Genomic DNA, 14,978 nt, shown 5'->3' with positions numbered 1-14,978 from the left:
ATGCTCTTCATCTGCGCTGTCCAAAGGGTGGCCACCAGCCACATGTGGCTCTTTACGTTTGAATTAATTAAAATTAAATACAAATTTTAAAAATTCAGTTCTTCACACAGACTAGCCACATTTCAAGTGCTCCATAACCACACGTTGGCTACCGTTTCAGAGAGCACAGCATCACAGGAAGTTCTCTGGGATAGCGCCACCCCAGGTATTTTTAAGTTGTCATTGCTTCAGTTTGTTAGACTCAGCAGTTCTATTGCCACAGGTGGCTCCTCTAGTCCTACAGGCACAGGAGAAAATCAACTGCTATAATGAATTACATTAATGACATACAAGAGAGCTTATTCCCTGATTAAATCCAATGAGTTGGGAGTTGGAAAGACCTAAAGTGGTAACAGAGAGAAGGCATGAGAAACTAAAAATGAACAAACAATATACACATAGTACGTCAAATTAACACTATTTCAAGCTGGAATAAATAAATATCTAAACCACATAAGCAGTCAGTTCTATCTTCATAATATATGAATTCATAATACAGGTATTGAATACATTTTTAAAAAATTCTTTGACATTTTCCCTGTGATGCTGGTGAAATCTCACTCTTATCTGGTATAAGACCTCCATGATTCACTGGGCAGATTTCTAGTGAATCCTAAATGATGGTTGGGAAGTTGGTTGCCTGGGATACAGGGACAATCCCAGTCCTAGCTCACGCAGCAGAGCCGCAGGGGGAAACGAACTCAGAAGTGACCTCACCTGTATTCCACTCGTGGCGGCAGCTTCCCCAGGGAAGGTCGATGGTGAAGCTGCTAAAGAGGTAGAAGAGGGCCCAGGCCAGGACAATGATGTAGTAGGTGTTGAGGAGCATGAGGATCATCTGGGAGGCGTAGCCGATGCCTACAGGAGCAACAGGCAGATTGAGCTAGGGACAACAGGCAGATTCCTCACACACTACCTGCCCCTGCTTAGGGGAAGGTCTGTGCTCCACAGTAGGTGTCCTAGAACAAGAAGCGCTGGAGCCTGGGTGCCTGCTCTGTCCTCTATCTCCCCAGCAGGCAGTGTTGCTGCGTGCTCCCACAGTCCTTCCCAGGTTAAGAGGGGACCTTTCTCCCTGCCTTCTGCAGCCTTAGCCTGCTCCCTGTGCATGTCATCCCGATTAGGTTCTGGAAGTTCATTAACCCAACGTTATTTCTAAAATGTGCAGACTACCTCCAGGATTCCAAGAGTTAAATGTTCCCTGAATCTAGTCCGATACATTTCTGAAGTATAAAACCACATGTTAAGAGCAGGAAAGAAAATTCATGTAGGACCAAATACAAATAGAGCCTCCCTAATAATTAATTTCAGGTGTGCAAAATCAAACAATAATGAGGTACCATTCCACACTGACAGCCTGAGTGAAACTTTTTACAAATAATATAATAAATTTTAAACTGTCTTCACATTAGAAACACCTGGGGATGTTTTTAAAATTCCAAAGCCTGGACCAGACCCCGGACCAATTAAATCTCAAACCTCAGGATGTTTTGAAGGTCCCCAGGTAGTTCCAATATCAGACAAGTTTCAGAACCACACATACCTCAGAGTTGTTAAAGACAGAAGGGACATTGTAAGTCAGTATAACACTTCTATGGGACAATTTATTTTATTTTATTTTATTTTTTAAGTTTCTTTTTAGATAAAGAGGAAGGGAGTTAGGAAGAGAGGGAGAGAGACATCAATGTGAGAGAGAAACATCCATCAGCTGCCTCTCATATGTGCCCAGACTAAGACCAAAAGTCATATACCCTGACCAGCAATCAAACCAGCGGCTTCTAGCTTTGCGGGACAATACTCAATCCACTGAGCCACACTGGTCAGGGCTCCACAGCACAATTAATAATCCATACTAAAAGACATCAATTTGATCATCCATTCGATCCAGTGATCCTAGTCTTGCAAATTTATGCCAAAGAAATAACTTCCAAAAAGGCAAGGGGATCTATCTCAACAAATACATAACAGCAGAATATAACAATTTTATAAGTACTTGAACATAAGAAAAAAATCCAAAAAACAAAGAGTTAAGTAAATTATGATATATCTATTTGATTGAAGTTTATATAATCATTAAATAATTGTGTAGATAATGGAAAATAATGCTAACTGTAAAACAGAGATATAAACTATGTATATTCCATATTAATAGATATGTAAACCCCATATAGACAGAAAGAATGAAATAAACCCCTCAAATTGTAAACAATCCAAATACCCTTCATTGGGTAGATGGTTAAGTAAACTGTGACCTATCCACACTATGGAGTAGCACTCAATAGCACAAAGGAATGCACTATTGACACCAGAACAGGCTGGATGAACCCCAAGGGCACCATGCTCAGTGCAAAAGCCAACTTCTAAAGATTATATTTTGTATGTTTCCACCTATATAACATTCTCAAAATGACAAAATTATAGAGGTAGAGAACAATTTAGTGGTTGCCAGAGGTAGGGCTGGTAGGGAGGGGTACTACAGAGGGTACTACAGAGGGTAACTACAGAGGGTAGCATGGCAGAGATCTTTGGGTGACGGAACAGTTCTGTGTCTTGATTGGGGTGGTGGTCACACAAATTCACACACAGAGAGAATTATACACATGAATGCAAGGAAAAGTGGTGAGATCTGAGTAAGTTCTACGGATGGCAGTACCAATGTCAATTTCCAGGTGGTGATACTATTCTGTAGTTATGTAAGATATTACCATTGGGAGAAACTGAGTGAAAGGCACACATGACCTTTCTGTACTATTTTTACAACTTTCTGTGAATATATAATTATTTCAAAATAGAAACTTAAGAAAATCCTACATAGAAAAGATCTTGAACTAAAACACCCTAAATTTTAAACAGCTGTTGTATCAAGATGGTAGAATTATTAATGATACATTTTTCACTTAAAATCCCCTTTTAAAATGTTTTATAATTAATTAAATATATTTTGAAAATACCAATCATTGTTATATATTTTTAAAATATGTAGCTAAAATAGCTTTGCATTCAACTTATTTAACCTAAAGCCTTTGACACATCCTCATTGCCACCTTCTCCATTCTCTGATGGACTGGGTGATTAGCTCAATACTGGGCTCATGAATTTTAGGTTTAACATAAAGACGGAGTCTTATCTCAATCAGCATGGCTGCTAAACCACCCAATCAATTCAAGTAAGGTCTATAATCCCAAGTGCGGATACCCCGGAATCAGACACATATCTACTCACCCTCAAAGATGGGGCAGATCTTCCTCCAGGCTGTGACGCTTCCCTGGCTTGTGTACTGGCCCAGTGCTGTCTCCAAGAGGAAGATAGGAATGCCACAGGTGAAAAGGAAGATGAGGTAGGGGATGAAAAAAGCACCTGTGGGTGGGAAACAGGCTGTCCATTACCTCCTCATGGTCCACAGTAGTCTTTTCCCATTTCCACCCCATACTTCCCATCAGAATCCTGGAGCGGGGGTCATGAAAAACTTCAGGGGGCTCCTGTCCAGGTGTCTGGAACCACAGCCAAGACCAAGAGTCACCAAGTTACCTAGAACCTAACCAGTTCCCTTTTTTTTCACTGTGAAGTTTTAATCTATACCTACCAAGATTTGTTCTTCATCAAGCATCAATTATTGCCTAAATAATACATAACTTGTGGCAATAACAATAAGTTCATTGAATAATGGACATCTAGGAGCATTAACATAGCCCACAGACTATAATTCTTTTCAAGGAAATAATTACTCTTAGTGTGAGACCAATCACGTTTCCCTTTAGTAATTTGTTCTGACTTTGGATGAGACAAGTCTACTGATGCTAGAAGTGCTAGCGTTGTCCCCACCATGGACCTTTATCTCCTGGGAAAGTAGACCGGGGAGTTCATAGAATGACCCTCCTCTGGTCACTGTCAGTCTGTTCCTTGTTTCCGTGTCTCTGTTCTATTTTGCTAGTTTGTTCATTTTGCTCATTAGTTTCCTCTTGTAGGTGAGATCATATGGTATTTGTCTTTTGCTCCCCGGTTTATTTCACTTAGGATAATACTCTCCAGTTCCATCTGTGCCGTTGTGAAGGGTAGGAGTTCCTTCTTTCTTTCTGCTGTGTAGTATTGCACTGTGTAAATTGTACCACAGTTTTTTTTGTCCACTCATTTACTGATGGGCACTTAGGCTGTTTCCAGCACTTGGCTATTGTAAATAGTGCTGCTATGAACATAGGGGTGCATAGGCTCTTTTGAATTGGTGTTTCAGGGTTCTTAGAGTATATTCCCAGCAGTGGACTCACTGGATCAAAAGGTAGTTCTATTTTTAGTTTTTTGAGGAAATTCCATGCTGTTTCCCCCAGTGACTGCACCAGTTTGCATTCCCACCAACAGTACACTAGGGTTCCCTTTTGTTATTTGCTTATGATGGCCATTCTGATTGGTGTGAAGGGATATCTCACTGTAGTTTTAATTTTCATGTCTCTGATGGCTAGTGATGCTGAGCATTCTTTCATATGTCTATGGGCCCTCTGTATGTCCTTGGAGAAGTTGGATAGCTGCATTTAAATGTAAGTAATCTAAATACCCCAAATAAAAGATAGAGATTGTCAGATTGGTTTGAACAAAAATAAAAAAAATTGTTTTAAACTAGCAAGAGTCAGCTATATACTGCTTAGAAGAAATGCACTTTAAATATCAAGACATGAATAGGTTAAAACTAAAAGGATAGGAAAAATTTTGCCATGCTAATACTCACCAGAAGAAAGCTGCAATGTTTGTATTAATATAGCACAATATAGAGTTTGGAGCAAAGAATATTACCAGATGTGAAGAAGGTCATTTCATTATGATAGAGGTCAACAAGAGGACATAACAGTTCTAAATGCACATGTGCCTAATAACAGAGCTTCAAAATATATGAAGCAAAAATGCTAGAATTGCAGAGAATAGTTAAATTCCTAATTAAAATCTAACATTTCAATATCTCTCTCTAAGTAATTGATAAAACAAGTAGATAGAAAATAAATAAGGATATAAAGTATTTGAAAACCACATCAACTGACTTGACCTACTTGATATTTGTAAAAAAACTGTATCCAACAACAGCAGAATATACATGATTTTCAAGTAAACCTGGAATATTTACCAAGAGAATATTTATCCTTTCTTACTAAAAGGATAATAAGAAAATATATGAGTAACTTTATGTCAATAAATGTAATAATTTAGGTAAAATTTCTTAAAAAATACAAGCTACCAAAGCTTACTCAAGAAGACATAGATCATCTCAATAGCCTTATTTCTATTAAAGAAATTTTGTTGGTTGTTATTTAAAACCTTCTCTGAAAGAAAGCTCTGGGCCCAAGTGATTTCACTAGTAAATTCTCCAAACATTTAACAAAGAAATAACACTAATTCTATACAAATTTTTTTTCTTTACAAAAAAAAATTTAAAAGGAAGGAATTCTTCCCAATTCATTCTACATAGCCAGCATTATCCTGATAACAAAAGCAGACAAAGACATTACAAGAAAAGAAAACTACACACCAATGTCTTACATGAGCATAGATTTTAAAATTCGAAACAAAACTTTAGCAAATCAAATCTAATAATATATAAAAGGAATAATACATTATATAGTGTGGTTTACCCCAGGAATACAAGGTTGTTTTAACATTCAAAAAATTAATTTATAATATTAATAAATCTAATGGCCATTACTGTACAAAAAAAACAAAAAACTCTCAGTGCATGATGAACAGAAGGGAACATCCTCAACCTGATAAAGGGCATCTACAAAAATCCCACACGTAACATCATGCTAAATGGTGAAAGACTGCTGAACTCCTAAGGTCAAATGCAACACAAAGGTGTTTATTCTTACCACTTTTATTTAACATTGTTTCTGTGAACTTGATTCTAGCCCAGGCAAAAAAAAGGCAAGGAAGAAATTAAAAGTTATTCTGATTGAAAAAGAAATAAAACTGCTTTATTCTCAAATGGCATGATAGTCTTTATATAAAGTTCTCTGAAATCTAAAGTATTCAAACTCCTAAAAGCAAAGAGCAGAATGGTGTTTCCCAGAAACTGAGAAAGGGGGAAACAGAGAGGCAGGCATTGGTCAAAGGGCACAAAGTTTCAGCCATGCAAAATGAGTAAGTTCTAGAGATCTACTGTGTGCCACAGTAACACTATTTTATTGTTTCCTTAAAAACTTACTAAGAAGGTAAATTTTATGTTGTGTTGTTATCACACACACAAACAAAAACTAAAGAGGGCAGACAGAAACTTTTGGAAGGTGATAGGTATTACCTTTAAACTCATCAAGCTGTATACAGCAAATATGTACAGCTTATTGTGTTAGTCATATCTCAATAAAGTGTTTTTAAAAAGAAAGGAAAAGAAAAATCCTTTGAAATGAACCAAAGAGCGACTAGAACCAATTAGTCAGTTTAGCAAGTTTGTAGGATACAAGATCAGCCTATGAAAATCTATTGTACTCCTATATATTAGCAACAAAAAAATGATAAATTCAATTTAAGAAATAAAGTCATTCATAATAACATCAAAAATGAAATAGGAATAAATCAGACCAAAGATGTAAGATACGTACACTCACAACTGCAAAATGTTGCTGAGAGAAAACTAAAGACCTAAGTAAACAATGAGGCACAGTTTCCACCTATTCATGGGTCAGAAGACTCAGTATCACTCAGATGTCAAGTCTTCCCATGTTGATACACTGCAATCCCAGTCAAAATCCTGGAAGATTTTTTTGCAGAAATTGACAAACTTATTCTAAAATTCATATGGAAATGCAAAAAAATAGCGAAACAACTATGAAAAAGAAGAACTAAGTTTTAGACTGAACTCTACCTTATTTTCATATTATTATAAAGCTAAAGTAATTGAGACAGTGTGATTTAGATGTCAAAATAAACAAATCAGTGGGTCAGACAGAGTCCAGCAACACACCCACACGTATGTGGACAACTAATTTTCGACAAAGGTGTAAAGTCAATTCATTGGCACGAGGGGCGGGAGAGGTAGTCTTTTCAATAAATGATGCTGGAACAAGGGGATATTCATACACTAAAAAATAAATAAATAAACTTCGCCTGACTGGTGTGTCTCAGTGGGTTGGGCATCCTCCCACAAAATGAAAGGTTGCTGGTTTGATTCCCAGTCAGGCACATGCCTGTGTTGCTGGTTCAGTCCCCTGTCAGGGCATGTACACGAGGCAACTGATCCACGTTCCTCTCCCACATCAGTGTTTCTCTCCCTCTCTTATTCCTTCCTTTCCCCTCTCTATAAAAAATAAATGAATAAATCTATCTTTTCAAAAAATGAACTTTAATCCATACCTTCATTACACACAAAAGTTATAACCCAAAATGAATCAGAGACCCAAATGTAAAACCTAAAACTATAAAGCTTCTAGAAAAAAAAATATTTCTTTCATGTGACACCAAAAACATGACTCGTAGAAGAGTAAATAGATTAAACTAGACTTCATCAAAATTGAAAATTTCTGCTCTTCCCAAGACACTGTTGAGAACAATAGAGCCAGAAGTGGTGGTAGCTGTGGCCATGGGGCTGGGGACTGCCAGCCGGCTCTGGGTGGGGCAAGGGAAGCCCCTTGGCCGCCTGCTGGGGAGCCCTGGAGATCAGCACTGACATCCGCCCCAAGGTTCAAAGTGCCATGAAGGGGAAATTGCAAGAATTAGGAACTTGTGTGGAATTATTTGCATATGGGATGTTTGGGGCTTTCTGGCAGTTGCTTCCGCCATTGTTCAGTGAAAAACTTCCTGATCCGTTATGGTGACGGTGGCCAACAAGAACAGTCAGGACCAAATGACAGAGGGCCTGTCCCTGTTCCTGGGGAACAACACGATTTGATTCACCGTGTGGCTTCGTGGTGTATTAGATGAACTTTGCTCTGTTACTACTGACCCTTCTAGTCTAAAATTTGATACCAACATGTTTGACAGCAACATGCTTTCAGACAAAAACAGTTTCCATGGGGAGATGAGAGAAGGCAGGAAGCTACAGTGCCACCCCATGCAGTTTCTAGCACGAGACCTGAGAAAAGAGAGTCCAGGGTATCTTCAAGTTCACAGGAGCAATGTCAGACAGACTTATGATGACAGCGCTGCAACCTGACTTACGCCAACAGTGAAACCTCTGAGGGGGCCAACAGCCTCTGACGACGTGACCAGAACTCGAAGATCTCATTGGCGAAGACATCAGTTTTATGCAGGAGAACCCCTTATCTCAGAAATACCTGCAGTGACACTTACGTGTGGTTCTTCTCACCCCTCTACTGAAATTTGTTGACCACCTGCAAGTCGAACTGCAGAGAGTGGTGTTCATTTAAACAGGTTGCAGTTTCGATAGCAGCAAAACTGTCTTCATGCTGCCAAGGAACTTGGTATGCAGAACAGCCAGGTGTGTGAAGCAGGATGTTCGTGTGAACCAGAAGTGCTTAACAGCTTAGAAGAGACCTATGGTTGCTTCTACAGAAAAAAAACCCCCAAAAAAATGAGTATTGAGGAAGAAAGCTTTTGGAAGAGAAGGTTGCCTGTGGAAAGTTCAGTTGTTAAAGTAAAAAAAAATGCAATTGTGGAGAAGAGGAGGAGGAAGATGATGGTGGTGAGCGTAACAGGAAGCGTCTCCAACAACTTGTCGGTGACAGCAAAGCCAGAAAGGAAATCCTTGCTACTCCTTCTTTTAAGAAAGAGCTTTTTTTAAGTCCTCACTGAGGACTTTTGTTTTCACTGCTTCTCGAGAGGAAGGGGGAGAGAGAGAAATATCAGTGTGTGAGAGAAACATTGATCGGTCACCTCCTGTACGTGCCCAGACTGGGGATCACACACACTGGAACAGGGATGGGACCCGAAACCCAGGCATGTGCCCTGATTGGGAATCAAACCCGCAACCCTCTGGTTACAGGAAGATGCTTCCACCTACTGAGCCACACTGGCCAGCGCCTCACTTCCTCCTTCTAAACAAGCTCACAACAGTCTAATTTCGAAGGCTCTGTCTGAAGCTCAAGAATCACAAAAACAACTATTCTACAGTCTCACAGAAATAGACACTTCAATTGCTCCCAGAACTCGAACTTCTCAAGAACTGCTGACAAAAATGGTCTGGGGTAAAACAGGACCTCTAGAATAAGTTCCCCATTAGGAGGAAGAAACAAAAGAAGATAACGTAGAAAAAAGGTCAAGGAACTCAGCAGAGGCACCGGTCATCAGGCTGCAGGCTGCTCAGGGACCACAGAAACTCTGCAGATCTGTCACGCTGAGACCAATGAACTGAGTGTGGCACAGAAACCAGAGACACTTCTGGAGCACTGCCAGTACTGGCCTGCTTGCAAAAATGGGGAGGAATGTGCTGACCATCACCTTGTTTCCCCCTGCAAAGCTTTCCCCAATTGCAAATTTGCTGAAAAATATTTGCTCATCCAAATTGTAAATATGATGCAAAACGTATTCAGCCAGATCATTGTCCCTTTTCTGGTATGAGTGGAATTGCAATACTGCCTCCAAAACCAGTTAAGGCATCAACACCATCTTCTGGTAGTCAGCTCTGCTATTGCTTCCCTGCTTGTAAGAGGATGGAATGTCCTTTCTATCACCCAAAACACTGGAGCTTTAGCACTCGGTGTGCAAGGCCCGACGTCACATTTCATCATCCCACCATTACTGTGCCACCATGACATGCCCTGAAATGGATTCGGCCTCACACCAGTGAATGAGCCCAGTTCTGGCTGACCTGAAGCTTGGAGGTTTCCACATACTGATGAAAGAGACCCTACAGAACTTGTCAAATATTTGAAGCTTGGAATATATTGCTTTCATAATATAAAAAAGGAAAAATATAAGACAGAATGAGAAAAAGTATTCTCAAAATGCATGTTTGATAAAGGACTTGTATCCAGAATATATAAATAAGTCTCAAAATTCAACAGTAAGAAAACAACCATTTTTTTTAAATCATCAGAAGATTTGAACAGGTTTTCACCAAAGAATATATATGGGTTCAAACAAGCACACGAAAAGATGCTCAACATCATTAACCATTATAGAAATATAAATGAAAATCACAATGATATAATGTTGCACACCAACTAGAAAAATTAAAATGAAAAAGACTGTCCAAGTATCAGCAAGAATTCGAAAAAATGGACACTCTCACATACTGCTGGCAGGAAGGTAAAATGGTAGAACCATTTTGGAAAAGTGGCAGTTTCTTAAAACTATAATCTAGTTATTCCACTCCTATCTATTTACTTAAGGGAAGTGAAGACATATGTTTATGCAAAGACTTGTATGCAAATGTTCATAGCAGTTTTACCTGTAATAGCTAAAACCTGAGAGCAACCCAAATGTTTATCAATATAATAAAAAACCAAATCGTAGTATGCCTGTATAATAAAGTACTACTCAGTAATGACAAAGAATCAATAAACTACTGACTCATGAAAATATGGATAAATCTCAAAATAATTATGCTGAGTGAAAAAGCCAAATATAGAAAAGTATATACTGCATGATTCCATTTGTATAAAATTCTAAGAAAGGCAAACTAAAGCATAACGACAGAAAACAGGCATGGGAACAACCTAAGTGTCCATCAACATGCATGCACACACGCACAGAGGAATAGTATTCAGCCATTAAAACAAACAAACAAACAAAGAAATCCTACCTTTTCCAGCAACATGGATGGCATTATACTAACTGAAATAAGTCAAAGACAAACACTGTATGCTTTCACTATAGGTAGAACTTTAAAAAGCCAGACCCCTGGAGATACAGAGTAGAACAGCGGTTGTTGGAGGCGCAGGGGGCACTTGGGGATGGGCACATGAGGGGATGGTGGTCAGAAGGTACAGACTTCCAGTTACAAGATGAGAAAGTCCTAGAGATCTCATGTACAGCATGGCGACGGAAGTGAGCTGCACTGAGTTATATACTTGAAGTTGTTAAGAGAGTAGATCTTAAATTTTATCACCACACAAAAAGGAAATTATGTGAAGGAATGGAGGTGTTAACTAACTTATCATCATGTTGTACATGTTAAAATTGTTCATGTTATATATCCATAATATATCAATAAAGCTAGAATAGATATATGTATATATATAATTTCAAAAAACCGGGCTGTGGCTGCTTTGGGATGAGGTGGCAGAGGTCAGAGGGGGGAGAAAGAGACAGGAGGAAATTTGGGAGAGTGATGGCTCTGCTCATTATCTTGATTGTGACAAAGGTTCAAGGGTGTGTGCATGTGTCAAAACTTATCAAACTGTATGCTTTGAATATGTACAATTTATTGTAAGTCGAGTATACTTTAATAAAACTGCTAACGTTAATGGGGAGTAGAGTTTTCCAGTTCTTCACCTTCCATATCTCTGTGTCCATAATTCAGGCACCGAGGGAAACACTTATTCAGCACAAGGACAAAGAAACTGAGATCGTAAACAATTCCATCTGATAAGTATATAAATCAACCCAAGGCTTGTTGGGCAAGAGGGGAAAATTAGGGAAGAGATAACCCAGGATGATATGAACAGTCACTGCTGAGAACTGGAAACATTGCAGAGAGAGAGGAGAGGAGAGGGGAGGGGAGAAGAGGAGGGCAGAGGGGAGGGGAGGGAAGGGGATGAGAGATGAGTTTTAAGCCCAGCACAAGCCCTTCCTCTCCATCTTTATGCTACCTGCTCTTTCCCAATAAGCCAAGCCAATGTTTAACTGCTGTGGGTCCTGCGGTCAGTTCTGCTACCCTGCCCCTCTGCCTTCTTGAGCCTGGGCAGCCTGCCACAGGGACAAGGTCCACACCCACCAGGTAGAGCCACTGGCCCTAAAAGTGGAGAAGTGTGTGGCAGGGTGGAGCATAAGAGGGACCCAAGTGCAGACCGGAGAATCCTGTGAGACACTCTGCCTCTCTTCCCCACAGGCCTCTGACACCACCATTAAAAGATGGAGTTAGTTCTAGAGAAGGAAGCTGGTGTTCAGTTACCTGCTGCTCCCCCATATCCACCATGTTCATCTCCTTTCCAAAGTTCTAAAATGTCCTGGCACTCTTCCCCATGGAATGGGAGAGGCCACAAGTCCATCCTAGAAAGGCATCATTTTTCTGCCACCCTTCTCAGAAACACACTCTGTGGTGTCACCTGTAATGTTCCATGTGACATTTTAAAAGACAGGAACTGATGGTAGTGCACAGGAACAACACAACGATGAGTGTACATCTGTGGATGCTGTGATCAACACTAATCTATCCAGTACTGGGTGTTAAGTACTTAACTCAAAATGGTACCGAATTGTCACATACTACTATCACTCTTACGGAAGAAAAGGACTCCTCTTTTCTCTTTGTTCTTAATGGCCTACAAACAGCATCAAGGAGAATAGCGTTCCCTGATGCCAGCTGTCATTTAGTCCCCTTCACAGGGGTGTCCTCATGCTCTTTCGCTCTACAGTTAGAGCCGAGGTTTACTTTGTTGTTGCCTTTCCCCCACAGCCCTTCTGCTCTAAGAGCCCTAGCTCTTCGAGTCCAGGTGTGGTACATTCTGCTGTAGCCTCATAGGGGATCTCCAGTCCTAGGTATTCTAGGTGTTCAGCAACTCAGCCTGCTGGCAGCCAGGATGCCAGGAGCTAGAGAGGGTCCAGCTGAAAGGCCTGTGTTCCCAGGCACCCAGGACCTGGGTGTTCAAGACTGAAGTTGAGAAGGAAAGAGGGTGGGAAGTGGGGCAAGGAAGAAGGGAGCACCTGTCCTCACATGAGGTGGTCTCCAGCTGGTGGTCTATGACTCACAAAAACAAGAGTCTCAGCACAGGTGACATCTATCTCTGGTTTTCAGCATCCTGGACTTAGAAATTAAGTATAAAATGGTTGGCAGATGATTTGCTTTTGTCTGAACTGAGATTGGTAGGCAAGTCTTTTACATTCCTTCCTGGCGAATTCGAATTGTATCGCCAGAATCCTCTCCTACCACCTTCCCCACAGCGTGCCTCAGGTTATGCAGAGTCTCCTCATCCCTGAGGCTGGAGCTCTAATGGGCCAAGACTTGGGGGGAAATCATGTTTGCTTCTCCCTCCAAGAAGCAGAGGGTGGAGAGCTGGGGAAATAATTCAAATGTGCATTTTCTCAGCCATGGCCAGGTGGCTCAGTTGCTTGGAGCATCATCCTGTACACCACAACAAGTTTGCAGGGTCGATCCCCAGTCGGGACACATATGGGAGGCAACGAATCAATATTTCTCTCTCTCCCTCAAAAAAAAGTCAGTAAATATATCCTTAGGTGAGAATTTTTTAAAAATGTGCAGCTTCTCAGAAACTCCATCAGCCAGGACCCGTGTCCCCACCACCGAACACTCGGGGTGCACAGACACCACCATGCAGTGCTCATACTGGCTTACTTCGGTGAGGAGGGGGACTACAGAGAGAACAGACACTTCACCTACTACTGAGTTTTACCTAAGAAGCCCATCTTTCCTATTTCCAATTCTTCTCTCTCCTAAACTCTTAAGCCCACTGCAACCAGCCTTTGCCCCTACACTCCACTGTAACTGCTCTGACAAAGTCACCAGTGACTTCCGTACTGCCAAATCCAATAATCAACTCTCATTTCTCATCTTTCTTAAGCTATCTGCAGCATTTGGTTAGTTCTCTCTCCCTCTTCTCTGCGAGCATTGCTTTACTTGTCCCCAACACTTCACTTTCTTGATTTTCCTCATCCTTTACTGGTTTCCCCTCCTGTGTCTCTTTTGTTGGTTCCTCCTCTTCTCCAAGATCTTTAAAGGTCCTGCTCTCTTTTCTTATGCCATCAAAGTCTAATGACTCTCAAACTTATATCAACGATTCAGGTCTTTGTCCCACCCAAACTCTAGACTCTGCTGCTCCTCTCACAGTGCCTTTTACTTCCCCTTCTTCAGCCTAGTGGTTTTGCTCTAGGCCTGGAAATCACTCTACTCTCTCCCACATCTTCATGTCATTCCTGCTAATTCCCAGGCCAGCTTTTGCCCAATGCCGGAGACGCTTGGAGAAAGCTGCTCACCACCTAAGCTTTCTGCCACGTGAGGCCCTAAGCTGGTTAGTAGGTTCCAAATGCAGAGTCTCAACACCCAGCTTAGGCCCCTTCTTCTCCCACCAGCCCATCTCTCCACCCAGTTCTCTGAAGGGAGAGTGTTCAGGCCTAAATTCCTAAACAAGCATGTGGGGTGTCCAGGGCTAGGTCAAAAGTAGAAAGGCTTCCCTCTTCCTTCACAACACAGCCTGAACAAAGTTCTGTGAGTTCGGGCTGCTGGCCAGAAACTCCTGGAGAGAAAAGACACATCAGCCCTTCCTACCCCTCTGGAAAAACAATCCCAGAGACAATCCCCAATTGCCACAATCCCAAGAATAACACTATGGGCTCAGAGCATCTCTATGTGCCTCCTCCATTCCTCCCACCTCCACTCTGTGTTGTAGGTTTTTCTCTCTCCAAAACCATGGTGAGATGAGCTTGATGCATTTTGGAGGCTTCTACTCCCCGGCAAAAAGGGAGGTTGCCCATGAACGCATAAGTAAGTGGAACAAAAAAAATCAATGTTTTGCCTGATCTACATGGATCAGTGGGTTGACCATCATCCTGCAAAGCAAAAGGTTGCAGGTTTAATTCCTGGTTAGGGTGCATGCCTGGGGTGTGTGTCCAGTCCTGGCTGGGACGCATGTGAGAGGCAAATGGTAGATGTTTCTCTCGCCTGATGTTTCTCTCTCTCTCTTTCTCCCTTTCTTCCCCTGTCTCTAAAAACAAATAAATAAAATCTTTAATTAAAAATGATCTTTTTCTCTCTCAAATAAATCAATAAAAAATTTTATGTGAAAAGGGGAAGATGTTGCATTGGGGCATTCTGCAACCCCTGTGGCCCATAAGATTACCACTCCCTTTGGTATTTCCCCCAGCGGCCTGCCTCTTTGCTTCTCCTTCCTCCA

General features: G+C 41.0%; 1 protein-coding gene and 1 pseudogene across 6 annotated transcripts in view; one reads left to right on the top strand and one right to left on the bottom strand.

The window, feature by feature from the left end:
* Window positions 1-14,978, bottom strand: part of SLC6A13 (solute carrier family 6 member 13) — a 36,192-nt gene that overhangs the window by 17,383 nt on the left and 3,831 nt on the right. For all 6 annotated transcript variants that reach the window (XM_036018510.1, XM_028532235.2, XM_036018513.1 and 3 more), the window contains 2 exons: window positions 3,259-3,393; window positions 757-897 (listed from right to left, as the gene is read on the bottom strand). In XM_036018510.1, the coding sequence (XP_035874403.1) occupies window positions 757-897; window positions 3,259-3,393 (276 nt within the window). The remainder of the gene's footprint in view (window positions 1-756; window positions 898-3,258; window positions 3,394-14,978) is intronic.
* LOC114513110 lies at window positions 7,802-9,772 on the top strand (annotated as a pseudogene).

Source organism: Phyllostomus discolor, chromosome 2 (genome assembly GCF_004126475.2).
Source record: "Phyllostomus discolor isolate MPI-MPIP mPhyDis1 chromosome 2, mPhyDis1.pri.v3, whole genome shotgun sequence".
NCBI lineage: Eukaryota > Metazoa > Chordata > Mammalia > Chiroptera > Phyllostomidae > Phyllostomus > Phyllostomus discolor.
The sequence above is the reverse complement of the archived record's forward strand: the minus strand, read 5'-3'. Positions and strand labels throughout refer to the sequence as shown.